Source organism: Cucurbita maxima, unplaced genomic scaffold (genome assembly GCF_002738345.1).
Source record: "Cucurbita maxima cultivar Rimu unplaced genomic scaffold, Cmax_1.0 Cma_Scf00001, whole genome shotgun sequence".
Lineage (NCBI taxonomy): Eukaryota > Viridiplantae > Streptophyta > Magnoliopsida > Cucurbitales > Cucurbitaceae > Cucurbita > Cucurbita maxima.
Genome location: NW_019272017.1, coordinates 7,822,508 through 7,850,254, shown reverse-complemented (window position 1 = coordinate 7,850,254; position 27,747 = coordinate 7,822,508). Strand labels below are relative to the sequence as shown.

At 37.0% G+C, this 27,747-nt stretch overlaps 4 protein-coding genes across 7 annotated transcripts; 2 read left to right on the top strand and 2 right to left on the bottom strand.

Annotated features, from left to right (window-relative positions):
• Positions 1-700: 700 nt before the first annotated feature.
• Positions 701-5,813, top strand: LOC111477934 (isoprenylcysteine alpha-carbonyl methylesterase ICME). Of its 2 annotated transcripts, XM_023121983.1 has the most exons (12): positions 701-1,429; positions 1,693-1,769; positions 1,877-1,946; positions 2,052-2,132; positions 2,297-2,371; positions 2,483-2,584; positions 4,275-4,415; positions 4,569-4,634; positions 4,718-4,864; positions 4,992-5,082; positions 5,269-5,415; positions 5,511-5,813. In XM_023121983.1, the coding sequence occupies exons 1-12, from the start codon at positions 1,002-1,004 to the stop codon at positions 5,526-5,528; spliced, it is 1,443 nt and encodes a 480-aa protein (XP_022977751.1). In that variant the 5' UTR covers positions 701-1,001; the 3' UTR covers positions 5,529-5,813. The 2 variants fall into 2 exon arrangements, with proteins under 2 accessions (XP_022977751.1, XP_022977831.1); XM_023122063.1 differs by having other exon boundaries at positions 5,269-5,813.
• Positions 5,814-5,912: 99 nt separating this feature from the next.
• LOC111471300 (ABC transporter G family member 21-like) lies at positions 5,913-8,379 on the bottom strand. The gene is made up of 5 exons (XM_023117307.1): positions 8,124-8,379; positions 7,252-8,056; positions 6,999-7,175; positions 6,741-6,919; positions 5,913-6,656 (listed from the first exon to the last, which is right to left on the bottom strand). Exons 1-5 carry the CDS (start codon positions 8,226-8,228, stop codon positions 5,979-5,981), a joined length of 1,944 nt encoding a protein of 647 aa, XP_022973075.1. The 5' UTR covers positions 8,229-8,379; the 3' UTR covers positions 5,913-5,978.
• An 8,919-nt stretch (positions 8,380-17,298) lies between these two features.
• On the bottom strand, positions 17,299-21,256 carry LOC111478137 (piriformospora indica-insensitive protein 2-like). 3 transcript variants are annotated; one of them, XM_023122382.1, is made up of 3 exons: positions 20,965-21,256; positions 19,010-19,195; positions 17,299-18,730 (listed from the first exon to the last, which is right to left on the bottom strand). In XM_023122382.1, the coding sequence occupies exons 2-3, from the start codon at positions 19,118-19,120 to the stop codon at positions 17,495-17,497; spliced, it is 1,347 nt and encodes a 448-aa protein (XP_022978150.1). In that variant the 5' UTR covers positions 19,121-19,195; positions 20,965-21,256; the 3' UTR covers positions 17,299-17,494. The 3 variants fall into 3 exon arrangements, with proteins under 3 accessions (XP_022978150.1, XP_022978227.1, XP_022978071.1); XM_023122459.1 differs by having other exon boundaries at positions 19,010-19,157; XM_023122303.1 differs by lacking the exon at positions 20,965-21,256 and having other exon boundaries at positions 19,010-20,662.
• Positions 21,257-21,489: 233 nt separating this feature from the next.
• On the top strand, positions 21,490-27,625 carry LOC111475744 (protein decapping 5-like). The gene is made up of 8 exons (XM_023119992.1): positions 21,490-21,886; positions 24,149-24,249; positions 24,747-24,818; positions 24,928-25,863; positions 26,208-26,273; positions 26,612-26,812; positions 26,911-27,024; positions 27,098-27,625. Exons 1-8 carry the CDS (start codon positions 21,739-21,741, stop codon positions 27,239-27,241), a joined length of 1,782 nt encoding a protein of 593 aa, XP_022975760.1. The 5' UTR covers positions 21,490-21,738; the 3' UTR covers positions 27,242-27,625.
• Positions 27,626-27,747: the final 122 nt, after the last annotated feature.

The window sequence follows — 27,747 nt, the reverse complement described above, 5'->3', positions numbered from 1 at the left end:
AAAAAAAAAAAAAAAAAAAAAAAAAAAAAAAAAAAAAAAAAAAAAAAAAAAAAAAAAAAAAAAAAAAAAAAAAGTGGTAACTTTATAAAACAAAGCAATAATTGAGGCTATTTTGGTTTTATTTTCCTTTTACTTCTTTTTTTTTAAAAGGAAAATAATAATAATTAAAAAAAAAAAAAGGAAAAAGAAAAAAAAGTGAGCTAAAAAAAAGAAAAGGAAAACTAAGAGGAGTTGTATTCCAATTTCAGCTTGTCTTGCCAATCACGAGGAATGCGTCATCCCATCACTCTCGCATTGTCTACCAATTAAGACTGAGTTAAGTTCGTATTAATTTTTCTTTTAAATTTTATTTCTCACATATAATTTTATTTTAATAAATATACAGTACTATGATATTCTTGGATCAAATTTTAGTCTATAAATATAAATATAATCTTTATTTTTTTAATAAAGATAAATAATTGTTATTAAATAAAAAAAAATAATAAAAGAATTTGTTTTCGTTATGATGGCCATGGCCCAGTAGGCCGGAAACTGGCCCAAGAATCTAATTGGATCATTAGAAGATGAATTGGAGGCGTTAATGGGCCTAGAGCCCAATATCAGCAAATTTTAAATTTCTATGATTCTCGTGATTTATTATAAAATATCCATAAATATATTCGTAAATTTTAGTAATTGGTTTTATAAAAATAACGAGAGAGAGAGAGAGAGAGAGAGAGAGAGACTCCTACGGCTCCAATAGTGAAATCCGTCGACGAAATGTAAGATGCAACGTGGCAAACTCCTATTGGCCACTCTATCACCCTCTATACGTTCCCGCTCCCGATCTTCTCTGTTACCTCCTCCAATTCGCGATCTTCATATCTCGGTCGCGTCTGCAAATTTGACCCGCCGGATCTCTGCGCCGATGGCCTTTTGACTGCAAGCTAAGAACGGTTGAGATTTGTCGCTGCCAATCCTACCTTCTCTCCGGATTTTCGCGTTCTACGGCTGCAAGAATGCCGTCGCCTCAGATCCTACCTATAACCCAGCCCCCTTCGTCGTCTCCACTTACCTCAAGGGCCTCAGATGCCAATTCAATTATGGAAACTTCATCTACTGCCTTAGACATAATGTTGCTTAAAGAAGACGATGAACAGAGGACTGGAGTTCTTGTTTCTCCGTTGTTCGAGGATGATAAGACGATAGCTTATAAGCCCCTTCTTCCTAGGACTTCAAGCTATGCTTCCAGCACATCCAGTTCATCCTCCGGAAGCAATACTTACAAGCAGAAGCGGAGGCGAGTCAAGAGCGAAAACTTTTTGTCCTATCTTTCCGGTGACGGCCGCCACCAGACTATTGATCGTGATATCGAGAATGGCAATGCTGATAGAGCTGAGAAATTTCTACTGACTCGCTTCGGTTTGAAACTCTCGAAATATATTCGGTAGAGTACTTAACTCGTTGTCCTCTGGCTAGTCGGTTTGTCATCTGCTATTGTTTTATATGCTGGGATAGTGTTAAGAGATCGGTTTCTTAATCCAATCCTCTTCTTGCTTCTGATTTGCGTATATAAATCAAGATTCACGGAGACAAATTTATAGATCAAAGTGTACAATATCTGCTTATGGAGATTTTTAAGTTATCATCACATTTTCTTATTGGGTGGATTATCATGTTTGGGATTTTACAACTTATTTGATTATTCAGGGTAGCATTCAGATGGATTGCAAGATTTCTCGCACTTGGTTGCTATTCATTGTTTCTTCTTCCAGGTTTTCTTCAAGGTGAGCTAAGATTCTTGTAGATTGGCATATTTATCTTTGCAATGTCAAGTGAACTAATATATTCCACCCATTTGCACGGGCGATCATCGTGACTTTGTTACTTGCAGTTGGATACTATTATTTCTCATCCAGTCAGATACGCAGAAGTATACCCTATGGTGATAAACCAAGGAATAAGTGAGGAACCAATAAAAGATTTATATTCTCTTATGTGAATTTAAGATGAATGTGTATGTAGTAATTTCAACTTTGTATGTTGAGGCATGAAATTTATTGGTACAGGTTGGATCTTTATCTTCCAAAACATATTGACGGGCCAAAACCAGTTGTTGCATTTATTACTGGAGGGGCTTGGATTATTGGGTAAGCATTGATATTCTTTGACTGGTCTATAATTTATGCCCTTGTCACTGGTGCGGGTTGTTCACTCCAAGTGATCATGATTATGGAAATTATGTTGAATATGATGAAAGAGTTGAGAAAGGGTTCCAGTAAAATAACTAATACAAGTGTCGTTGTCGATGCAGCTACAAAGCTTGGGGTTGTCTTCTAGGACAACAATTATCCGAAAGAGGTATCATCGTAGCATGCATCGATTACAGGTAATTCGGCCTCAATAAATGATGTAATCATCATTGCCAAATGTCCTATCTCACCGAATGAAATCCTCTCTCAATGTAGTTAATGATAAATTGTACATACTTTTGATGTAGAAATTTTCCTCAGGGAACTATGAGTGATATGATTTATGATGCTTCCCAAGGTATCTCGTTCTTGTGTAATAACATTAGAGAATTTGGAGGCGATCCAAACAGGTAATGTTTTACTTTCCCCCATCTTACTGCTATAACTTTTTTCTGTAGTTTTTTTTTTTTTAATTAACTTCCTGTTAGGTTGAGCCATATGCATTTAATCATTTTGTTGCAAAGATGATTAATCATGAAAGGGGAGAATTGTATCCTTGAGCTTTAGTTCGGTTCTTGTTTAAAAAGAGTAAGAATGAAGAGAGATGGCTTTATGTCTCCGTACAAAGGATGGCGGTGGCCTGAATTATATCTTGTAGAGTTGTGATTTTACTAGTTGAGTCTGGCGCAAGTTTTTTGCGGTGTTCAGTTTTAGCTTTGTCAGCTGTCGGAGTTGCAGGGAGTCTATTGAGGAGCTTATCCTCCACCCGCCCTTTTGTGATTAAGGGCAATTATTGTCACTGACTTGGAGTGTGCTATTTTGTGCGATCTTTGGGATGAGAGAAACAACAGAATCTTCAGAGTGCGTGAGAGTTCTTATAAAAATATTTGATTCTGTATTTTAGATTCTATGTTCCCATCTAGAATTTTGTTTCTAAGCTTTTTTATAATTATTCACTAGGTCTTATTTATCTTGATCGGAGTTTGACTCCTTTTTGTAGGCTTTGTCATGTTAGTGTAATCTTTCATGTTTAATGGTTCTTTTTCTTCAAATGAAAGTCTTAAAGGTTTTTCATAAAAAAAATGTCTCTGTACAAAGGGCTGCTCCACCCAAAAGAAGAAATGGAAAATTCCAGAAGAACTCGAGGTAACGGTAAGCAGGAATGATGGTTCAGAGCGTTTATAACTAGGAATCAGGAGAAAAAATAGAAACCTTGCGAGAGAACCAACCCCATCAAATAGTTACTCACGTATTTCCTCCTTCAACATTAAGATTGGCATAACGAAATTCGGGATTCTACTAAGATTAGTATCAGGGATAGTGTTCTTGACCATGAATTTAAAGTATTTTGGCATCAACGAATTTGATGAGAAGTGAAACAAAAATCTTTGGAGATGAGTTCAAACAATTTTGACAAAGGTGTTTCAACTTATCAATTCACATCAACTTGAAGAATAGAAGAAAAAAGAACAGAAAAAAAAGACGATTAAGGATGAAGAAAACCCAGAAGAGATGAATCACCACTTATGGCTGTTTAAAGAGCGTGGGTCCGGGAAGGACGAGTACAAAAAAGCCATGTTTCTTGAAAAAGTAACAGATCTCTCTCAAAGAAAGCCATGTTCATTAAAAACGTAACAAGTCTCGATTGAGAAAAACAGATAGAAGCAAGTTGATTTCGAGCTGCGCAAGTGGGGTGTTTGTTTTAGATGTTCATGGGTTGGGTCGAACAATAACAAAATTTGTAAAAATTTGACGTGCAGTTACAAACGTACGTAAATAGGGCAGGAACTGGGCTGATCGATGCCAAAAACGATGAACATGAGAAGTATGAACTCCATGAAGAATCTTCGGAGTTTATTTGAGAGTCGATTAAGGAGAAATGAACATGTGGCCGGGCAAAGATTTTGAAGGAATGACGAAATTTTTTAGAAGAGTTTAAAGAGAAAACTAATCCTCTTAATATATCCTTACAGTTTTATTTTTCAACCTTTACACAAAAGGGCATATTGCTGCGATTTTCTACTTCAAACTCTGATCCTTGTCACCATTCGGTTGTACTAACTGTGAAATCCTGTTCTTTGTTTTTTTTTTTTCTTTCAGAATTTATCTAATGGGTCAGTCAGCTGGCGCTCATATTGCTGCCTGCACACTTTTGGAGCAAGCAATGAAGGAGGTTCGCAAAGTAGAAAGTATCTCATGGAGTGTGTCCCAGATAAAAGCTTATTTTGGTTTATCAGGAGGGTGAGTATTTCTACCACTATGGAGTCGAGAGTTTGCCTATAAAAAGGGTATGCTTTGGCATTCTCTTCTATAATAATGTTTTGCATATCAGAATTTTTCTTCTCCATTTGACGTTGTCACTTTATAATCATTTTCTGCTCTACTCGTAAACAGGTATAATTTGCTCAATCTAGTAGACTATTTTCACTCTCGAGGTTTATATCGTTCTCTTTTTCTAAGGTATTAGAGGTTCTTGCACAAAAGTATTATTATACATACGTAGTTTTGAATCTTTTATAATGTAATCAAATACTTCGTTACAGCATAATGGAAGGAGAACAATCCTTGAAACGATTTTCACCCGAATTATTGATCCTGGAAGAACCCAACATGGGAGCTGCAGTCTCGATTCTTCCTCCCATCATTTTATTCCATGGAACAGCAGATTATTCTATTCCATCAGATTCAAGGTATATAGTTTTGTAGCTAAGCAAAGGCAAACGTAACACAGATGTAGATGATGCCTTAAAACTCCGAGGCTTATCCTCCCAAATTTAAAGCATTTCTTGTATTTCAAGCAGTTTTGTTGCCATGCAGTAAAACTTTTGCTGATACTCTTCAAAGCGTTGGAGTGAAAGCGGAAACATTTTTTTACGAAGGAAAGACACATACAGATGTATTTGTTCAGGTATTAGAACATCTTTAGATTCTTTAGCAACCTTGTCTACACTTTCTACAATGGTGCCCTTGTCTTCAATTCATGCATCTGCAAATTTTGAATAGCAAAACTATTACAGTCGCATGAAGTAGTTTGCTGGTTTGAACAGTTTTCTTTTTCCTTTTCCCCAATTAAGATTAATCTTTCTTTGTGCAGGATCCGTTGAGGGGAGGCAAAGATCAGATGTTTGAAGATCTTGTGGCGATCATCCATGCCGATGATGCAGAAGCCCTGGCCAAAGATGCGGTGGCACCTCCAAGAAGACGCCTTGTACCCGAATTTATGTTGATGTTGGCTCGTAGTGTTAGCCCCTTCTAACCAATATGCATTGTTATCCATGCGAGCGACCAGCCTACATCCCCATGTTAATTGTTGTCTCCCTCTGATCTTACTTGCAGTCCATCCATTGTAGGTGACAAATGGAGGAAAATGAAGTTGGTAATACCCTGATCTGGTAAGATTTGTCGCGGAACTATAAATGAGATTCTTTTAGTAGATAATTCTAACCATGTCTCTTTAGATTTACTTTGAGGGGGAAAACTCTATACATTATTGTATGATTGGGTAATGCCATTGTTGTCTTCTTGTTGCTTTCCCCCTGCAGATATTGTCTACTTTAGTTTGTTACTTATCGTTGTCACCTTAAAACGCGTTTGCTAGGGTGAAGTTTTCACTCTTATAAATAGTATTTTGTGCCCTTATCTAAGGAAGTATCTACTAATAGTGAATTTTGAGCTGCTACACAATCATTAGTTGATTCAAAATAATAACCAAGTTTATGTATCATTCACCTCAGACAATTCATTAATTTGTTTCTTAGTTTGATTATTGTTGGTTGTTTTAAACTATATTCAAGATCGCAACTGTTAGAGGAAAATAAGTTTGAATCGGAGCCATAAAGGCTGCCCCACCCTCAAAGCAACATAAGCCACGACCCTAAACCCAACCGCCATTAGTACCAAAACAGCCACGCTCAGCCATTTGCCGCCAACACCCACAAGCTTGATAGAAGGAAAATCCATTACTCGACATTGCAGCCCAGCCCCACAGCCGTAAGTCTCATTTTCTGTGTATTGAATTCCCAGAAGAAGCTTAAAGGTGTGGTGACAGTAAGACAGATATTTCAACCAAGCTATGAAGCCTGGGAGATGTCCAATGTAGAACCCTCCCAGCATCAGAAACCCCATGGTTATAACAGAAGCAAAGGTCGAAGCCTGTTTTGCGTCCATCAGAATGGCCCCAAGTGCGAGGCCTAGCCCTTGAGCGGTCAGCACGTTGAGAAGAGTGACCACAAGGGTCAGAATAAATTTGGATGCCGATCGTTTTAGGCCACTCATCCAGTAAGGTACTGTCACGAACATGGCCGGTAATAGCAGCTCCATCGGCAAGTCGATGACTGTTCGAGCCATGAAGTAAGAAGAGAGACGGTACATGCTGGAGGCTCTCTCTTTGTTGAGAATCGATTGCTCTTTTGGGAACTCGAAAACCGCCATGTAAATAGGGAAAATGCTCGAGTTAACGGCTAAGACGAAAAGGAGTCCAACCTGTTTGTTAAAAGTCCCCAGAGAAATATTTGGTTGGAAATCCATGGATTGTAATTTTTAAGAATAGGGTTTGGAAAACAATACCTGATCTTGAAGGTTTGAGAGGCTCGATCGCCACCAGAGAATACCTGCAATGATTGAGATTGACATGGTATGGAAAATCCTTGAGCCAGAGTAGGATTCATGTTTCCTTTCTTTTAACCCTCTACTTAGCAACACCACAAATTGATCCCACCAGCTACACGCCCATCGTTCTTGTTGGCCTACAAAAAATGCAGCAGATGATTGGAACGATCAAAACACAAAGAAAGGGGAAGGAGATGATTAGATTAGATGAGTCACTGGTGAATAATGGAGGCGAATCCGATTGAGGCTCCGCTTGAATCTCGGCCTTCAATGATGGGTATAAGTTGGTTCTGTAAATGGATATCAGAGATTGCTTGATTGCTGTTTGACGATCCTCAGGAAACTCCCCCTGTTGGGTATCATCTTCTTTTGTATCAGATGCTAATGCAATGCCTGCACCCAACACAGAAATCAAGAATTTCATTGTTTACTCTCGCAATCATGTAAAAGGGTCTAAGAAATTCCATACCATTAGCAAGATCAAGAAGAAAATCAGCAGGATTCACAAAGTTGAGCCCCCCATGAGCACCATATCCAATGAACTCGAAATACTCGACGACTCGACCGGCATCCCCTGAGTATATGGACGATCCCTCCGACATGACCAGCACCTTATCAACCATCGCATAGATTCTAGCCGACGGCTGATGGATTGTCATCACCACTGTCCGACCGCCTCGAGCCAGTCGCCGCAACGTCCCAGCAATGCGCTCAGCCGTGGTAGAGTCAAGCCCTGAAGTGGGCTCATCCAGCAGTACAACACTTGGGTTCATTATAATCTCATGTCCAATACTGACCCGTTTTCGTTCCCCACCAGAAATTCCCCTTAACAGAGGACTCCCAATCCAAACATTCCGGCATTTCGACAAACCCATCTCGTTGATTACCATTTCAACCTGCTCCAATTTCTCTGCCTTCGTAAGCGTTTTGGGAAGCCTTAACATAGCAGCATAAGTCAGAGTTTCCACCACTGTCAAGTGAGCATAGAACAAGTCGTCCTGTGGGACAAACCCAATGTTGCGTTTGATGGAGCCACAAAATGGGTTGCCGTTGTAGGTTATGTTGCCGGTGATATTTCCCGAAAGGCGGCCAGCAAGGGCGGTAAGGAGGGTGGTCTTGCCGCTGCCAGATGGGCCAAGCATTGCCAGAACTTCCCCCGGCCGGACCATTCCGGTTGCGCCATTCAGAATGGTCCGCGTAATGGACGCACCGTTTGAACCAAAGCATGTGGCTTTTGGGCTCCTCAACTTGACGCTATACTCCACATCTTCGAACTGATACCAAAACTACCATTACAATCTTACCATTATTGGATATAAACTTCAAAATTTGTATACTAACCTTGAGAGTGATGGATTGCAGCAATTGTGGCAAAATGGGATTGGCCGGCTTCGAACTCGAAGGGGAGTCGCCATTGTTATGTTCTTGGTGCTTGGAGGAACTCATCAGTGATCATACACAGAGAAAAAGGAGACAAATTGAAGGTATGAATTGTTTGGCCATGGTGACAAACAACTAATTTTGTCATAATTTATAGCCATTTCATCATTTATTTTCGTTACTTGCATTGTTCATATACGTCAACTATGATTTTAAATCTTTCCAAGGCTTTATGATTTGTTTGAATTGTAAAGCCTATATTTAACGGGTTGATTTATAGCGTTCATGGAGTTCGTGATTAGTGATAATTAGTGATATCAAAATTTGGATCCAACAATAAGAGAGCATTAAATTTGTATAATTAACGAGAATTAAATTAATGCAAGCAACATGTTGCCAAGTTGTTAACTTTTTGATGTTCAAGTTGGTGTCGGAGTTTGCTATTAGCGACAAAAATAGTGTATTTATCCCGGTTATTATCGTAGTCGTCAATCTCCTCGAGGTTTTTAAGATATTTAAGATAGAACATTACACCACCTCTAGACCTGTAACACTTAGCTCGAGAGTGAGGACAACTATTAGGGATGACCCCGACGAATTCAATTTGGGAGTGATAGACCATGTGAGGCTATTAGCCATATCCAATATACGCACTAAAGGCCACGAGTCTAAAGATGAGACAAATAACGAGACTCGGGATCCATAAGAAGCCTAACCCAAAGTATTAGCCAACTGTGTTGGTTACCCACCAAAGAAATGTCCGATCAATATGGGTCGGTCATTGCTTGGTCGACCGATCTATAGCTAGGTTGACCATTGACTAAATCGATTATGTTGTAAGCATTTTTATGTTACTCTACTATCCAAAATTTAATGAGAATCCTAGAGAGGTTGTTGGCCGGGATAGCTCCAACGTATCTATAACTGTATGAAAGAGGTTGGCTGAAATAGAGCAAAAAAAACATTACACCGTCAAAGTGTATGTGGTTTAATATTACACAGATTCATAAATTTTTTATTTTGTCAATATTATTTTGATTCCCATTATACAAACTCACTGTTGATCCAAATTTAGATATGAACAATAATCCTGATTATGTTTTAACTCAAAAGATCAAAATGTACCCCTCGTTATAATAATTCGTTGAGATTTTAATAATTTTGGTAAGCGTTAAATGATTGATATAATAAAGGTATTTATTAATATCACTATGAAAGTCAACACTATTCTCTCTATACCGGAACAACTATAATGATGTGAACCAAAAAACCTAACAATTACAAAGATTAATTATAGTGAGAGTTGACAAATGAGGATATAGGATTTTTAGCTCAAACCAACGTGTTTATTTTGGTCGGTTGAAGATCGTCAATTTTCGAGAACTATGTGATGTCGATCGACCACCACATTGATGTGGTCAGTTTTGGTCGAGACTGATGTCAAGAGAGGATAAAAGATGACTTCAGCTACATCTCTCTGGTTGTGGTTGAGTTGTGAAAAAATGAGATCCTTTATATTGATACCCAAAATGTGTATTTTATACGTATGTATATGCTTTTCTTCGTAAACGGGTAATTCTTGTGTAAACTAGAGTAACAATTTTAATGTGTTTATTGGCTCAATGCTTACCATTATTCCAGTTCTTGGTTTGACAAATTGACACTCAGGACAGTGGTTCTGAGCTGTTTGTCTCACGCAGTCTCAACATTTTTGTTTCTCTTTTTCTTTTAAGCTTTCTCTAATCTATATTCATGTGCTCCATGCTTAAGAGTAGAAGCTAATATTAAGAGTGGGCGTGGCGCAGGCCTGGGCAGTGCACAAGGCAGAGAATAGTTCCAGTTTGGATAAAGAAGACAGAGGAAAAGCCATGGCACAGGCCGCAGGCCGCAGGGCAGACACAACTCTTAGCATTGCGCGTGCCAGTGACAGGAATACAGCATCCATGTAACTCGCCCCGCCTCCGACATGCCTAAACCTGCCTTTCTGGATATTACAGGCTGCACTTTCTGTTTTTTGGATACTGAATTCAAGTACCGTATCTCTGCTCACCTTTCCTTTTTCTCAGGATTCTCCCGGCCGGACGGTCGAGTATTGTTGCAGGGAGTCTTCCATGGTCTAATTATCTAGGGAATGATCATAAATTTGTAAGCAAGGAATACATTGACCTCTCGGAAAAGTTCAAAATAAAAAAGAGTTTTGCTCAAAGTGGACAATATCATATCATGTGTAGAGTTGTGATTTCTGACACTACCTCACGTTTTGATTTAATACTGTGATATCTCATATTGGTTGGAGAGGAGAACGAAATACTCTTGAAAACCTCTCCCTATCTCTAGCCGAACCTCTAAAGAGTGTAAAAACCTCTCCGTAGCAGCTTATCCCTAGCTTTAGAAGGGTCTGGAAACTTCGAAACTCCCTTTGTAAGGGTGTGTAAATCTCTCTAAGAAACCTCTACCCAACAGCCTATCCGTAGCTTTATAAGGATCTGGAAACCTATCCATTTCTTTCTTTCTTTCTTCGACTCCGACGGATTGAGAGACGATCATGTCCAAATCCCTCCATGACTCTTCCTTCTCTTTCTCTAGGCGCTTCAATGAAGAAATCTTATCTTACAGTTTATCCTCGCGTTTCAATGAACAGAGCAAGGAAGAAGAGAAGAAGAAACCTTCATCTTCATCCTCATCCTCATTCAGCCGTTCGATTTCCAAGCTCCGAACTATTCTAACACTCCTCACCCGGATTCTCCCAACTCCCCGCCGGACTCGCCTCGGCGTCCGGGTCGTCGGTACGCTATTCGGGTACCGACGAGGCCACGTCTATTTCGCATTACAAGAAGACCCAAAACAGAATCCAACGTTGTTAATCGAGCTCTCGACGCCGACCAGCGTTCTGGTTGGAGAGATGGCATCTGGGTTGGTCCGAATGGCGCTGGAATGCGAGAAGAAAACAGAGAGGAAGAGAAACTGGAAGTTGCTGGAAGAGCCCCTGTGGCGAGCGTATTGTAACGGGAAGAAATGTGGGTATGCGAGTAGAAGAGAATGTGGGGCAGAGGAGCAGAAGATTCTGAAGGCAGTGGAGCCGATCACGATGGGGGCTGGGGTTCTGCCGGCGGCGGCAAATGGGTCCGACAAGGAATTGATGTATATGAGGGCGAGGTTCGAGCGAGTGATCGGATCAAAGGATTCAGAAGCTTATTACATGATGAGCCCTGAATGTAACGGAGGGCCTGAACTCAGCATATACCTGCTTAGGGTGTAAACCTTCATCCCTGTTAAGGTTGAATATACAACCCTACTTATGATACTCCTTTAAGACATGAGTGGGGCGTGTTAGGGTAATGTAGAGACAGATATGACAATTCGTTACACTAACTCGGAGATTTCATGTACCCATTTCGTGTAATAAGAGATATCGTGGACGGTTTGAAAATGTGTGGAGTTGATGAAGGATGGGGCTTAGACTCCCCATAACATAACCATAGTATAAAAAATAATTAAATGGGGCATTAAAGTGAGAGCTTCTACTAATCTATTATGTTCCTCCTTAATCTAAACAATGTAAATGGCATAATAAAAACTATTAATCAGTCTGTTACGCTTTCCCCCAAATATACATTTTTTTTTTTTGAAAAAAAAAAAGGAAAAAGTGTTATTAATAGATTAATTAATGGAAAATGAGGTAATCTTAAATGGGGCTTTAATGTTTGAATGTTGGCAATTAAAGAACGTGGATGTCTTTTTCCACTTACTGGATAATCCGCCACCGCTTTTAATGAAGTTTTAATTTTAGACGATTCATTTTCCTCCATACCAAATTTTCCACAATTCTTTTTAAATTAAAAAAATAGCTTTTAATTCCATCGCTATAGGAACACAACAATTACATTTCAATATGTATCTCAAAATAAAAATAAAAATAAAAAAACAATTTCCATATTCAGAGAAACGGAAATAAAAGAAGAAATGTTTATTAACTGGGAGGAAGAGAGTCAACCAGGGAGTTGTGGCGGTCGGAAGGGCCTGACGGAGGAATCGGGACGCCTCTGGGGAGATAACTGAAGGTCTGACCGACATATCGGAACCCCGTCTTGTAATTGAAATTCGACAAGTCGGGTTTCAACTCATGTCCCATGGTTTTACCAGATCGAGTTGCAGAGCAAAACCCAGAAAGAAGCAGGAGAAGGAGAACGAAAATGGCGAACAGAGAAGAAGAAGAAGAAGAAGAAGAAGAAGAAGAAGAAGAAGAAAGCATTGTTTTTTAAATAATTTGCATGTGGGAATATATTAAGAGTATTTATAGTAATTTAAATAAAGGTGATAAATAAATAAAATCTTCAAGGTCAACGGTGTATGGAGGACGTTAATTTCAATTTCAATTTTAATTATTTAATTATTTTTACTGGGATTTTTCGTGGAAACTCATGGGTCAACCTTTAATATTATATCTAATATATTTTATAAAAATTTACTCGAACACAAAAATAAAATATTTTTTAAATGATGTATTTTAAAATTTTGAGGGAAAATCTAAAAACATATTTAGATACCTAAAGTTGATCACGTGTTTAATATAATATATATATTTATTTATTTTTAAAGAGAGAGTAGAAAATGGAAAAAAAAAAAAAAAAGTTGAAATAGACAGAGAATGAGGATGTTTTGCGTGGGAAAGTGAGGTAAGGAAGTAAGTAGAATGCCACACAATTAGTAAATGCTTGTTTAACTTACAAAGTTTAAGGATGAAAAGGATGTTTATATTAATTTAATTTAAGCTTTTAACATTATCCGTTCCTAAACCATACATTTGTCTCAAAATTTCTATTTATTTATATCTAAAATTATGAATAAAAATATTTTTAAATTTTTGTTTGAAAGTTTAAGAATATTATTAATGAAGAATAGGAGAGAATTGGAGAGAGAGAGAGAGAGAGAGAGAGAGAGAGAGAGAGGATGCCCTGGTTGGTATGCCATTAGCACAAATGTGAAGAGGGTGCTTTTTTCTGATACCGACTTCTTCCCTTGATGCCTTTATCAGTTCATCCAATCTAAACTCAAAATTCATTTTTAATACCACAAATCTCTCAACCCTCTTTCATCAATCTGCTTCGAACTTGTTTGGAAGGTCCTATAAACATATATATATTTTAATGTGGCTTTTCAATAAATATATTGGGCCCTTCTAACTTTTATAAATATGTAATTATTTATTAACTTTTTTATACGATTGATCTCCCATATATTCATTCAACTCGAGAAAAAAAAAGATACCCAACTTATAATGGTTTAGAATGTTGGACAGTTTTAGTACTTTAGTTGATGTAAGTCAAAACGTAATATTAATGTCTCTTTAGAATCTAGTATTACCATCGTAGAATTAAGGTTCAAATTCGTTTGTATCATTAAATAAAATATTAAAAAAATATTAGGCGTTAAAGAAATTTGCAGGGAAATAATATTTTTTATATACGAACTCCAAAATATTTCGAAGAAATAAAAAAGAAAATTAGTTGAGGAAATAAAAAGGAATTTGAATGTTGTAAAAGGGAGAAGAAAGTAGAAGTGGTTGGGTTGACATGAGAACATAAGATTATGTGGCACACAATATAATAGTGGGGAAAGTAGATGGGGAAATAGGTTAGGGGTAGGCTAATGGGTTGGTGTCACACCCGACCCTATTTCCCATATAATCAACTCAACTATAGCTTATGTGGTAAATGCTATTTATTTTGACTTTTTCGACTTAGCTCAAACATATCAATCGATACTCATCTTGTGTCGTTCATCTAATCAAACCATCTCAAACGTCAATTCATCCAGGTTCTATCGAAGTATTGGGACCTCATATGTTTTAATCAGTTGTCAGTAATAAAAATATCTTAACCTAAATTGGACCAACTCAATTTAGAATTCTATCTAACCTAACTCAATTTTTATAATTTAGGTTAGTTGGTTCGAGTTTTAGGATTCAATCACCGGTATGTGAAAAATAAAATAAAAAGAATTAATTTTTTTAACCTTAGTTATTATCATTTAAAAATAAATTTAGGAAATTAAAACTTTAACAAAAACCAAATAAATTTGAAGTCATTCAACTATCTTTTGACTTTTTTTCATTAAATTTTTTCCGCGTGGAATTTTAATTATAAGAAAATGTCATTGGCATACAAATCTTATGAAATTTCCTTAAAACTTCAACACATATATAACTTTCTATTTATCTAACAAATTCATAAATAAAAAAGATTCGATTTTTAAAATTCATTCAATATAAAATTTAATTTTATCTCTACATTTATTATTTTTTAGAAGAAGTTGAATATGTCAAAGAATGGGATAAAAAAGATCAAACAGGTAAACTTATTCAAGAAAATTATGAGTTGGGTAGTTGATTGTTTATTATTATTATTATTAAAAAAATTATATTTATACGCTCTTATATTAATAACTAAAATTTCATAAAATTCAAATATCAAATATTTATCTAACGTAGAATTACAAAAATAAAAAAATAATAAAAAATTATTCTTTATAATAATCTTAAAAATAGGATAGAATATGGTTGAATTGTAACCCTCTTTCGTATTGGTCAAATTGATACTGTTAGACGAACACGACTCTCCACAATGGTATGATATTGTCCACTTTGAGCTTCACTTTGAGTGTAAGCTCTCATGGCTTTGCTTTGGGCTTCCCCAAAAGGCCTCATACCAATGGAGTTAGTATTCTTCACTTATAAACCCATGATCATTCCCTAAATTAGCCGATGTGGGACTTTCATCATCCAACAGGGCTTTGCTTTGGGCTTCCCCAAAATGCCTCATACCAATGGAGTTAGTATTCCTCACTTATAAACCCATGATCATTCCCTAAATTAGCCGATGTGGGACTTTCATCATCCAACACCTCCCCTCGAACAAAGCACGCCTCCCCTTAATCGAGGCTCGACTCCTTTGGAGTCTTAGTCATTTTTGACTGCCTTCGTACCTTCGAGGAGACTTGACTCCTTTTGGAGTCCTTTGTTTGACATTTAAGGATTTGCCAATCTATTGGCACGGCTAAGTTTAGGGCATTGCTCTGATACCATGTTAGACGAACACGACTCTCCACAATGGTATGATATTGTCCACTTTGAGCGTAAGCTCTCATGGCTTTGCTTTGGGCTTCCCCAAAAGGCCTCATACCAATGAAGAGTGTATTCTTAGATTATAAACCCATGACCATTCCCTAAATTAACCGATGTGGGACTTTCATCATCCAACAGATACGATAAACTGAATCGGTAAGATTTTCAAGTTGTTATTTAAAAGTTGAAAGTTTAATAATGTGATAACTTCATGATTATAACTAACTTCATGATTCAAATGTTCTTTCTATTTTCAAACATGCAAGAAATTAAGGTATTGTTTTTAAGGTTGACGTCAAAATAACTTTGGTTTCATTTATTGACTTTGACTTTGACTTTGAATATCTCTACTCCCAATATTATATATATATCTTTTATATATAAGATTTTTTTTTTTAATTCAAAGGTCCTCTTTGGGATTTGACGAATGCTTTCTTTTTCTTCCAAATATTTATTATTATTATTATTATACCAAATAATCGACTTGGGTTGTAGTCATGGTTGACATTTTACTAGGCATTGGTTTACACATTTTAACCGTGGTTAATTATTTAATAAAATTTTATTTTAAAAATTAATGTTTATAATTTGGTAAATCTTTGTCAACAAGTTATTTATTGTATTTGAGTATAATTTGATGTTGTTGAATTGGTTCGTAAATTGAAACTATTAAAATGAATTAGTTGTAATTTTGTAAGGTGATTATTGCTGGTTTAATAAATTTTAATTTTAATTGTGGTAAAATTAATATGGCTTGTTTAGTTGGAAAATTTAAAATAGTTGACTCTTGATCGAAAAAAATACCCTAATTAATTAAGACAGGGTTTAATGGGCCTTTCTAACATCGGCCCAGTTTTGAATCCAGCCCAAATGCTTTACGACCTACTGTGCTATAGGGATTTTGTTGGAAAATACAGGATAATTAGTCTATTTGTGGGACCTCTTTAAAACAATTTATTTTGATTTTTAACCTTTTTTTAAGGTTATTTATTTTGAAAAAAATACTCTGTTATCGTTGACAAATAATATGTAAGAATTGATAATATCTTTCATTTTCTCTTAAATTTTTTAATAATATCTTTAAATTTAAAAATATAAAAAATTTAAAGAACATCCTTAAAACTAAAAAATAATAATTTTTTTTTGGGTGAAATAGTTAATTCTTGTTTCTAAAATACCTAAATTTTTAAAATAGATTAAAAAAAAAATACTCTCCAACTTTAAAAAGTGTTGGTCTTAAAAAATTCCACTCTTATTTTAAATAAAAACAATAAAAAATTACCTTTTATCTAGTGAGATCCATACATGCTAATAAATTTTCAAAAGTAAAATTAAAAAATAAGGAGATAGTCTATGGATTCTCGAAAAACCGTTTAATATTTCATAAGTTTTTTTAAAAAATAGTCCTAATCGTAGTAGTATTTTTTTTAACTCTTTTAGAATTTAAGTATATTTTTGAATCAATATCAAAAGTTAAAAGATATATTTTAAATAAAATATTAAAGTTTTTTTTATCTAAAATTAATGATAAAATATATTTTTTTAGACAAAATAGAAAGTATTCAAATTTTGAATGAGATAATTTCAAATATTTAAATATTCACCAATCAATTACTAAAAGGAAATTAAAATCATGTGAAAACCCTAAATTGACCCTAACATAAAAGGGAATGTCCTCATAAAAAATAAAAGAAACAAAAGAAGAAATTGGTGGGATAGGGATAGGGTTATTGAAGAGTGCATTTGCAGGATGGAGAAAGTGGGGGCTTCGGCCTTTGGGTGGGATGTATGAAAGGGCCCTTACTCGCCTCCTCCACCTTGGGATTGGGTTCGCCACCTTCTGCTCCGACGCCCTCCATTTCTGACATTATTGCCCTTCCCTCAACCCCCTCTCTCCTTCCTTTTTCTTCCATCCCTACCCCTCTCTATTTACACTATTCTACTTTTTTTTACTTTTTTTTTAAAAAAAAAATGTTTAATAACTCTAAATTTTACTGCGCAGTGACTTTTCTGGTGCATGATTAAATTTGAAAATTGAAACTAAGTAAACTCCATTACAAATACCATTTAACTTCTATTCTTTCTTTAAATAAGAAGGTGACTTTTCGTTAGGACGTCAGCTGCAGCAGACCAAATGGATAATGATTCCATTCTCTTCAGGCAGGACACTTCTAAGAAACAAACCTCTGTTTCTGTTTCTGTTTCTGTTTCATAACAACCTATTCGTTAACAGAACCATCGCTAATGTCTTCCCCACAAATTTCCACCAAAATCCTTCAATTCCAAGCCCACAACAACCCTTTGAGACCGCCGAATTCGAATTTCCCGTCTCAAAATTCGTCTTTTTGACGGGGTATTTCATTAATTTGATCACATCTTCATCTTCTTCCTCTTCTTGACATGGCTTCACCCCATATGGACCATTGTTTGCCGCCAACGTTCCAATGGGGTAACACAGATTCGGATTATCCCATGCCCCAAATCTCCTCCCCATCTTCCCGTAGAACTTTTCGGAGAATTTGAGGTCTCCAGACAAATTGTTCCTGAACAAGTAAATCGCACTAATAACTGGCAGAGTTGCAAGTTTTGGCGAGGGGTTTCCTGTTAGATTGTTGCGGCTAAGGCCCAGAAATCTTAGCCTTTTCAATGCGGATAATGAATCCGGAATGTCTCCTTTCAAACCCATGTCGGAAAGGTCCAAAATCACTAAGTTTTCTAGACTTTTCCAGTTTATGCTCTTGAGTTCTCCCCCGATTGGGTTGTTGGATAAAATTACTTCTTCTAACGAACTCATCTTCTCAAACGACTGTTTCAATCCACCGTAGAAACTGTTGTTGCTCAGATCCAGAAGCGTTAAATTTCCCATATCGCCGATTTCATTTGGTAAAATTCCACTCAATTTGTTGTCATTAAGATCAAGCTTCAAAAGGGAAGTCAAATTTCCCAAACTCGGTGGCAGAGAACCCGACAATAAGTTTCTACTCAAATCCAAAATCAGTAGCTCGCTCAGCCGCCCAAGATTTCGAGCAATTGGACCAGTGAGCGAGTTTCCAGCAATAACCAGTCGCTTTAATTTGATCAAACCGCCAAAATTTTCTGGTATTTCACCTACGAATCCATTATTTAATAAAACCAAAGATTGCAGGTTTGATAGACTCCCCAGACTGGCCGGAATTTTTCCGGTGAGGCCGTCATTTGATCTGAACTCGAGAGATTCTAAACTTCCGGCGAGTTTTAGCCATTCGTCAGTTGGAAGTGAAACAGAATTGCTCCCTTTTGTTGAGACAAAGCAGCTGAAGAAGGACAGACTCTTAAGGTGTTTGAGTTCAAACAATTGCTGTCTGAAATGGGCATTTGGAGCACAAGATAGCGAGTTGTCATGAGTTGGTCCAATGTTAAGTGCAGTGACATACCAGAGCCCGTCGAAGATATCACAAGAAACCCCCTGAAAAACATCTAGAAAATCATTCCACTTTGCACTTTCCATTAAGGATGCAAAACTTTTTCAAACAACATATTATCCTGTTTTCTAAGTCGACTCGTCAATTGTGAAATATTAAGGCAATAATATGAACTAAAAAATCATTCCTCTTTGCACTTTCCATTAAGGATGCAAAATTTCTTCAAACAACATATTTTCCTGTTTTCTAAGTTGACTCCTCAATTGTAAAATTTTAAAGCAGAAAAATGAACTAAAAAATGGAGCAGGTTGAAGAAGAGTTACCTGTATTGGAGTCCATCCACAAGGATCAGGGTAGAGATCTGAGCCATTCCACCAATTACCCACAAAGCCCTGTATTGCGGAGTTCAGAGCATCAAGCTCTGTTTTCTCCATTGGAGCTTCTCCACCTTCTTGTGCATAGCTCCTCCAACTTCCCAAACAGACAAAGAATACAGCAATAAACAGCCTCTTCATCCCCATTACAGAACCAAAATGATCACAACAATGAGAGAAAGAAATGAAGAAATCAGACGCAGTTATGTTATTCTATTGTATTCAAAAGTTTAGGGTGACATATAAATGGAGAAGCGATGGAACAGAGAGGATGAAATGGGTACGTGCATGGAGGTCACAAGAACAAGAACTGTAGAGAAATCACACAAGCAAGCTAGAAAAAGCAAACCCAGATCCAGGAAAGGCTCAAAAGAAAGAGAAACCAGAGAGATTGTAAGGAATGAAAGTGAAAGAGATGCAAAGGATCAGAGAAATGGAAATGGAAATGGGCAAAGGGAAGTGTTAGACCAGAGAGTGGTGAAGAAAAGGGGGGGGGGGGATTAGGCAAAGCACAATTCTCAAAAAAGGGCCAAAAAGCAATAATAGTAATAACAATAATAAATATAAGAGTGCCATAAACTACTGAAAGGGCTAAAAGCCCCAACCCCAAGTGAAAGCGAAATGTGGGGCATAGTCTTTTCCTTGTATGCATTGGAATGCCAAAGCAACTCCTTTTATCAGAGAAATAATTTAGTATAATTTTCTGTTAGCAAAATTTATTGCTATGAGAATAGGATGGCTAAAAGGGTAAAGTAGTTGGGGGAATTATGGGTTTAGACTTTAGAGAAGGTGGCTAAGAACATTAAAGCAGAGCTCTAGGATTAGGGTCAGGGTTAAAGTTTAGGGTTTAGGTATAGGACTGTGGGGGAAGGGAAGAGAACTAAATGGCCTTTAAAGGTACCATTTTTTTCCCATGCAGAAGAGAGAGAAGGTGCATGTGTATGCATGGAAGGAAACAAGTTGGGTTTTGGGCATTGGGTTTTGTTTTAATTTGGATTTTGAAGTGTTGTATTAAGGAGGGAAAAACAAAGGATGTATGTTAGGGTTTCACAGTCTTGAGGATCACTGCCCCAAAATTTGACAATACGTTTGTTTCCTACCAATATTCACTAATTTCAATCAAAATCGACTTCTACTTTGATTAATGCATAAAATTGTAATATAAGTTAGTGCTCACAAAATTTAACAGAAAGAAAAGATACTGCAAGTTTATTTTTCTTGATTTTTATGACGATTTTAAATCCAATAATACAATTTATTGAGATACAGAAACCAATGAGACCCCACTGTCAAAGTTGGTAAACATACTAACATTTTAGTATTTTTGTTAGTTTAGATATTCTTTTGATTAAAAGAATGTAGAAAAATAAAATATAAAAAATAATGAAGTTGCAACTGAACTTCATAGGAGTGGCTGATTATATATATAATTTAAACGTCATGTTTTCGAAACAATTCCCGATTCACAATTGGTAATTACAATAATAATGACTTCTGATTTCAGTGAATAATAATTGGAACTCAAGTCAGATATATAGAAGCAAAGAGAAAAAGATGGAGGTTATGAAGAACATTTTGAAATTATAGATGGAAATGATTGATTTATTTACTTTTAAAGAGAGAGAGAGAGAGCGTAAAGCACTACTCTAGGAGCCCCATTGGCGATCAGCTTGGTGAACCGCGCGGCTCGAAAAGAGGACACAGTTTGCTAGGCAGTTTTGCACAAACGGATCAGTGAAAGGAAAACGACATTCCATCTTTAAATCTGCACTCTATGAATTCGATACTTCGTTTCAAATTTTTCTTCAGAGATAAAATAAATGCAATTGCAAATGCATTTTGGAATTTCGTATTAAGAGAGAGAATGATTCATGAATCGAAGATGAAATGAAGAATAATCTTACAGGGAGAGAGATTCAGAAGGTGTATTAGGGCTTCTGAGAGATTTATATTAACAATTGATGAGGCTTGTTCAATCGCGGTGGACTTCAGGCTTTCTGGTCGATCCAACATGCAGCCGTTGAGGCAGAGCACTGGCGCTACCGCTGCCGCCTACATTCTCCAATGGCGAACTGACACGAAGACGCGATTTGGATCAATTAAAGCATTGAATGAAGTAAAGAGAAATGGAAAAGGAAATTGCAGCGTTGAAGGTTTTCTAGGGTTTGGAAATGGAGGCACTGAGAGGTCATTTTCTAATCAAAATTTTAGAAGAGTTTGATTAAAAAAATGGTTAAATTGTTAATTTAGTTCTCATATTTTCAAATAACTCTTAATTAAGTTTATAATAATTTATTAAAATTAATTAATGTCTAATTAAAATTTAAACTTTTTAAATCAAGTTTAAGAAATAAAAATTTAATTTGTAATTAATTAAATAAAGATTGAACGGTAAGAAACAATGAAACACTGAGCCATGCCGATGGCGATGGCATTTGGGCTATCCGCTTAAAACATTCCACCGCGTTTGGAGCAGTTTCTTAGGTAATTTCTGCAGTCGCGAATGGTTTTGAATAATAAAAGCGCATAAGGCCTAAGCACTGCAGAAGCGCTTTTCATCAATTTCCTACCACTTTCGCCTGACAAATCGCTCAATATAACCCCACCTTCTCAATCACAGATTCCCCATCTAAACCCTACTCTCTTTTTCCCTCGGATTTGTTTCTGGGTCGTTGGTTATGGCTTCCGATAGTGGTTCCAGATCCAGTTCACCGGCCGATTCGTATATAGGAAGCTTGATAAGCTTAACGTCCAGGAGTGAGATTAGATACGAAGGTGTTCTTTATAGCATCAACACTGAAGAATCCAGTATCGGACTGAGAAATGGTAACATCCTTTTCTGAAGTCTTTAGTTTTGCTATTTTCACTTTCTGGTTAGGCGAGGGCTTGACTTGTTTTCCATTGGATCCAATCCTCTTTTATTCTCTCGGTGAAGTTCCTGACGAATCGTAGGCTTTAACTTTTAGTTTATGATTATGAAATTTGTCTCTTTTCACTCTGTTAGTTCGGAGAAACTACGAAGTGAGATTGGATTGACCGGTTAAATATTTCATTTGTCTCATCTGGTTGCTGGTCTTGCATCATTTACTAGTTATGAGATTTAAATTTTCTGAATAAATTCCTATTGCCTTACGAATCTGACTGCAGAAACCATTACCCGGCTGTTATTGTGAAATTTAATTGCCTGCAGAGTTTGCCGATGGCAGTGTCACATTTGTTTTCCCTTTCTCCTTTTGGCATTTTCTGTTTAATGTCATGTGTCAACTAGCTACACCATTTCCTTTAACTTTTGGTTGGTAACTTCTTTTGTGGCCTGGGATTACATATCAAGCACTGCTCACTCCTTGGCATCCCTTTTGCTGAAGGCTTTTCATCAAATATTAATGTCTGCCTCTTTGTGTCAACTATGTAATTACTGGCGGCTTTTAGTCTGTAGGGCTCATTAGAACTTAATGATGGAATTTTTCGTCACAGATGCGCCCATTTCATTCTACGGTGCATGATTTTCCGTCTAGTATAATCATTAGTAGCTAGCATACCAGTTAATAGAAAGTTTAAATTGATGACTCTTATATGTGATCTTGTTTGAAGGTTCTTCAACCTATCAGTTTGGTGATAATGATTATAAGCTTCTGGCATAATTCTGGTGGATCGGATTAAAAAGATCCCTCTGGGCACAATTTTATTTTTGACTATAAGTTGTCCTTCATAAATAATATGAACATTCTACCTTTGAATGAAATAGTTGATGACTACAGGAGGATAAAGGGCTATGAACTGTATTGCTCAAATTAAAATTTCAGTTATTATGAATGGCAAACCTAGAGGTAGAATCAAATTTACAAGGTATTGCAAGCATGGAAACCTTTAACCTATAGTTCTTTCTGTGATTGCCGTTGATGTTCTATGCCATCTGCTACAAACTGATCTTTCTAAAGGTCTGGTTAGGGGAGCCTAAGTGGTGAAGTACCTTGTTCAGATTAACGATCTTTAACTTTTTGTGGACTGGGGAATATTGCATAGGAGGCGTTCATCTTGTAACCAGGCTAAAATTACTAGCTTGCTAGAGGAAGTGAAGTGATACTTGAAATAGGAGAGCATTTCCTTGACTGCCTAAGTGGTGTGGTGGTTTGTGGAGCATACTATAGCATCTAGCACATTGAGATACAGGTGGTTAGGGGAATAGTTTACCCGGGTTTAAAAAGACCTCAGCAAAGATGTCCATGGGGTGTTGTAGTATAATGTAAATACAAATGGTCCCCTATTTTGGCTCTCTATCTGCCTTAATTGTGGCTAAATGTGTAAAAGTATTTAGGAAGGCCAGTACTATTTGTGGGCAGTTTCACTTTTGCACATACTTGGTGTTAGAAGCTTTTGAAACTTCTGGTATTTTCTATGGCTTTTGCAACAATGTTTTGGGCTGTAGAGAGCAAATTGTTACATGGACATCCCAGTAGGGTATAAAATGCAGGCTAAAGTGCCCTGAGAAAATGCTGTTTTTGCTATCATTCAGGAAATTGTCTTGAGAGGCATTGCAGAATTATCTCAGAGGCTCTTAGTAGATTTGACTATTGTTGGGTGTTTTTCATGTTGTTAATTAGTTTTTACATTTGTGTGACACATCTATTGTTGAAGTGAAAAAAGGAAAAAAAAAAAAAAAAAAGAATCGAAAGGAAGACAATGGCTTGACTTAGTTGCTAAATTGAATGGATTAAACTTTTTTTAGGTCCAATAACTATTAACGTGGACGGAAATGTTATTACATGTTCGGCGGAATAGGAATGTTGCATTTGTGCATCATAGTGAAATGTTCGGTGGGTTAAGGTCGGTATTGTATTGACATGAAACCTTGGCCCATAATTGTGATGTTATAGGTTGGGTTTGTGGTAGGTTTTGTCCTGAAATCTTTTCAAATACTGACTCAGTTTCCTCGTGTTTTAAGAAGTCATCATTTTCATCCATGGGGCGACAAACAGTTGCTATACTTCTCAGTATATTATCTTTAATGTCATAGTGATGTATATTAAGCCATTTTCAAGGTTCCAGGGAAATTGATACTAATGCGATATTTTATATTTCTCTTTTCAGTACGTTCATTTGGAACAGAAGGGAGAAAGCAGGAGGGGCCACAAGTCCCACCAAGCGACAAAGTTTTTGAATTCATCTTGTTCCGTGGAAGTGATATCAAGGTAACTTTGATATAGATATTAACTATAACGTGGTAGTGGCAGTACGCTTAATTGCATGATTACTATGTGACAGAAAGGTATCCTATGTGTAGATACCAATGAACCTTGTGGTGTACTTGGAACTTTATAAAGTTTTACCTAGCTCCTATATTTGATTATATTATTTAATGCGTGCAAAAGATCCTTTTTGTTAATTTAAAGATTCCATGTGAAGTAGTATCATTATTTTGTAATTATATGTTTTATGTAACATTGCAATCTTGTTTGACAACAGTACAAGTCAGCTTTTGTATCTTTGTTACCCTGTGGTAAAGTCTAAGGGTGCCCACCTGGGTTCTGATCATCTTTTATTTTTTTATTTTTTTATTTTTTATGTGATGGTGTTTTATTAGAACCACCACTACGTTTATATACGTCATATAAAACTGATCTTTTGAGCAAATGGCATGCGTTGAGGCTATGTATAAGTAGTATTGACTTTTTGGCTCTTTCTGCAGGATCTACAGGTAAAATCTTCTCCACCTGTTCAGACTACACCCTTGATAAACAACGATCCTGCTATTATTCAGGTAACATGAAATCCTCTCCCTGCCCCTCCCTCCCTCCCTCCCTTCCCCAATTTATTCTGCATAAAATGGAGGTGAACTTACAATGTATTTGGTGAAATTTCTCATGCAGTCTCACTATCCTCGTCCAGTATCTACTTCTTCAAGCTCGCTTCCTCCTGTTAGTGGACCCTTGCCTGATATTAATTCTCAGGCCATACCTGTGGGAATTCCTGGATCTCATTTCCAGGGTGGGTTGCCTTTATATCAACCTGGAGGAAATGTAGGGTCTTGGGGAGCTTCCCCTTCGCCACCTCCTCCAAATCCAAGTGATGGTGGACTTGCTTTGCCAATGTACTGGCAAGGGTATTATGGGCCCCCTAATGGACTTCCTCACATGCATCAGCAATCATTACTTCGTCCACCACCTGGCCTGTCATTGCCTTCTTCCTTGCAGCCGCCACTGCAATATCCTAATCCTAATGCTTCTTTACCCTCTGGCGCATCAAATCTATTAGAAGTTCCATCTTCTTTATTCTCTGCTAATCCTACCATTCCTAGTTTATCATCCACAACAATGCCTCCAGTTACTGTATCTTCAACATTTCCATCTGTGCTGTCAGTTCCACAGGCCTCTGAGATATCATCAAGCTCAATGGCCAGCCAGAAAGTACATTCTGCTCTTCCTCAAGCTCCTCTAAGTTCCAACTTGTCATCGCTCTCTCCTTTGACAGCAAGTTCGGATGTTAGCCTTGTTGTGCCTCCAACTTCTAACAAAACTACTACAGTTTCTGGTCCAGCATTGTCTTATCAAACTATCTCTCAATCTACTTCCGCCGTTGTTGGAACATCGATTTCTGTTCTGACAAGTGCGCCTGCACCTACCCTTGTGACTCCAGGCCAGCTCTTGCAAACTACAGTAGTCTCTTCATCTTTGAAGACAGTTCCAAAGGACGTGGAAGTGGTTCAAACATCTTCCTCATTAGCAGCCGAACAAACTGTTCCAGTTTCAGCGGATACTCAGCCACCATTATTACCATTACCGGTGTCTCCACGAGCCATTCATAAGGTGCTCTCTCCATGGCCACATGTTCTACATATACTTATGCAACGTCGTTTGGTTTTTGGGAAGTTCATATTGGTGACACTACGGTTAAGTGTCCTTAAACAAATATTTAGGCCCTTCTGTGGTGCAACGTTTAGGCTGTTCAGGTATCAAGTGTAAATATGCATGATATGTTCCTGAGGCAGTTATGATGTCATTAGAAGTCGATGGCTATTACTTGTGGGTAGAATTTAGAGTGATTTGCATATTTTTCATTATCTTATTTACAAGGATCAGGATATTTGTCTGTCTAATGTACCTTTCATGCTACAAAGGTTCTGATGTTTAACATCTTGTATTTTCACCAGCCAAATGATTCAACTTCACAAACTCGGCACATCTACAGGGGACGTGGTAGAGGAGGACGATTTGGGGTAATGTGTACTTCTTAAATTAGGTTTATTATAACTAGGAGTGCCAACGGCATCTATTAATATGGTAACAGGAGGATCGGGAACCTTGAAGATTTTGTACATCGAATTACATTGGGTTTTGATAACCTATGTATTTTGTTGGGACTACATTATATTTCCTGGTCGAACTACATTATATTTCCTAATCTGCTCCTTCATTTGACCTCAATATGAGCTTGATGGGATTCTAAAATAGACATGCTTGCTAGTTTATTGTCAATTAAATATTTGTAGCGCATGATTGCGTATTCCAAAGAACGCAATATCCTAGGTAAACATTTATGATTTTTTGATTGCAGAACTCGCATCAAACAGAAAGATTCACGGAAGATTTTGACTTCATGGCAATGAATGAGAAATTTAACAAGGATGAAGTCTGGGGTCATCTTGGCAAGAATACCAAATCTCATCCGAAGTTCAATTATGGGGATGAAAAATTCAGTGATGAAGACGATGCCTATGAAGAAGATGATGGTGAATCGTCAAAGTTAGAGATGAAGGTCTTAGTTTCTTTCAACGCCATACACTTCTGGAGATTTGTATGTTTAAGAAATGTTTGTTACCTGCCTACATAAAACTGATTCATATTATGCTACAGCCTGTGTACAATAAGGACGACTTTTTTGATACTCTCTCATGCAACGCTCTTGACCAAGAAGCTCAAAATGGAAGGAGGCCCAGATACTTCGAACAAATGAAGTTGGACACTGAGGTATGTTATGTGAGTTGGTTAATTTATTTATTTTAGAATTGTTTTTCATTATATTGAATATTTGTCGCCGCAGACATTTGGCGAGTTTGCAAGATTCCGAGGTGGTCGTGGTGGTTTTCATTCTGGACGTGGTGGCCGTCGTGGTGGTTATTACGGGAGGGGATATGGTCATGTTGGAAGGGGTCGAGGGCGGGGCATGCATAACTATAACCAGTAGGTCCCCTGATTACGTTTGAATTCTATAGACAAATGAGAGCAACTAAATATCTAGAGGATCTGCAATAACTTCTCCCCTTTTGAGTTTTATACTGTTGTGCTGTAATGAATAGCAGAATATGTGATTCTCTTTTTACTTCAGAGGCATTGTTTCTGGCTTTTCTTTGTTATAAAGGTGGAGGACATAGTTTTAAGAAGCATTGGTGTTGTAGCCTCTCTGTCGATCCATTAGATGTACTAAGGGCTCAGTCTTTCAGGCTCAACCTGCGTCTTATTCCATACTTGGCTATTGAGGCCTGACTGTTGACCATTATTTATCATTTTATGCTCTCTTAATTCATAGCTTTTGGAATATTCCTTTAATATCAAACTTGTTAATGGTTTGTAGCTTTGTGATTCTTGATTGATATCAAACTTGTTATTGAATTTATAAACCGATTTGAGATCCTTTGAAAGCGTTTGGAGGTGACTTAGACATGATCTTTTTATTGCTTCAATATTCAAAAT

What these genes read in the sequence shown, in the direction of transcription:
- LOC111475744 (XM_023119992.1), top strand. Translation starts at nt 21,739, where the DNA reads ATGGCTTCCGATAGTGGTTCCAGATCCAGTTCACCGGCCGATTCGTAT. An exon ending in TCCGTGGAAGTGATATCAAG is followed by an intron (nt 24,250 to 24,746) that starts GTAACTTTGATA and finishes CTCTTTCTGCAG; the next exon opens with GATCTACAGGTAAAATCTTC. An exon ending in CGTCAAAGTTAGAGATGAAG is followed by an intron (nt 26,813 to 26,910) that starts GTCTTAGTTTCT and finishes ATTATGCTACAG; the next exon opens with CCTGTGTACAATAAGGACGA.
- LOC111478137 (XM_023122303.1), bottom strand. Translation starts at nt 19,207, where the DNA reads ATGGGGATGAAGAGGCTGTTTATTGCTGTATTCTTTGTCTGTTTGGGA. An exon ending in GTGGATGGACTCCAATACAG is followed by an intron (nt 18,731 to 19,009) that starts GTAACTCTTCTT and finishes GATGTTTTTCAG; the next exon opens with GGGGTTTCTTGTGATATCTT.
- LOC111471300 (XM_023117307.1), bottom strand. Translation starts at nt 8,228, where the DNA reads ATGAGTTCCTCCAAGCACCAAGAACATAACAATGGCGACTCCCCTTCG. An exon ending in TCTTCTTGATCTTGCTAATG is followed by an intron (nt 7,176 to 7,251) that starts GTATGGAATTTC and finishes TGTTGGGTGCAG; the next exon opens with GCATTGCATTAGCATCTGAT. An exon ending in TTCGCCTCCATTATTCACCA is followed by an intron (nt 6,920 to 6,998) that starts GTGACTCATCTA and finishes CATTTTTTGTAG; the next exon opens with GCCAACAAGAACGATGGGCG.
- LOC111477934 (XM_023121983.1), top strand. Translation starts at nt 1,002, where the DNA reads ATGCCGTCGCCTCAGATCCTACCTATAACCCAGCCCCCTTCGTCGTCT. An exon ending in TCTTCCAGGTTTTCTTCAAG is followed by an intron (nt 1,770 to 1,876) that starts GTGAGCTAAGAT and finishes TGTTACTTGCAG; the next exon opens with TTGGATACTATTATTTCTCA. An exon ending in TATCGTTCTCTTTTTCTAAG is followed by an intron (nt 4,635 to 4,717) that starts GTATTAGAGGTT and finishes ACTTCGTTACAG; the next exon opens with CATAATGGAAGGAGAACAAT.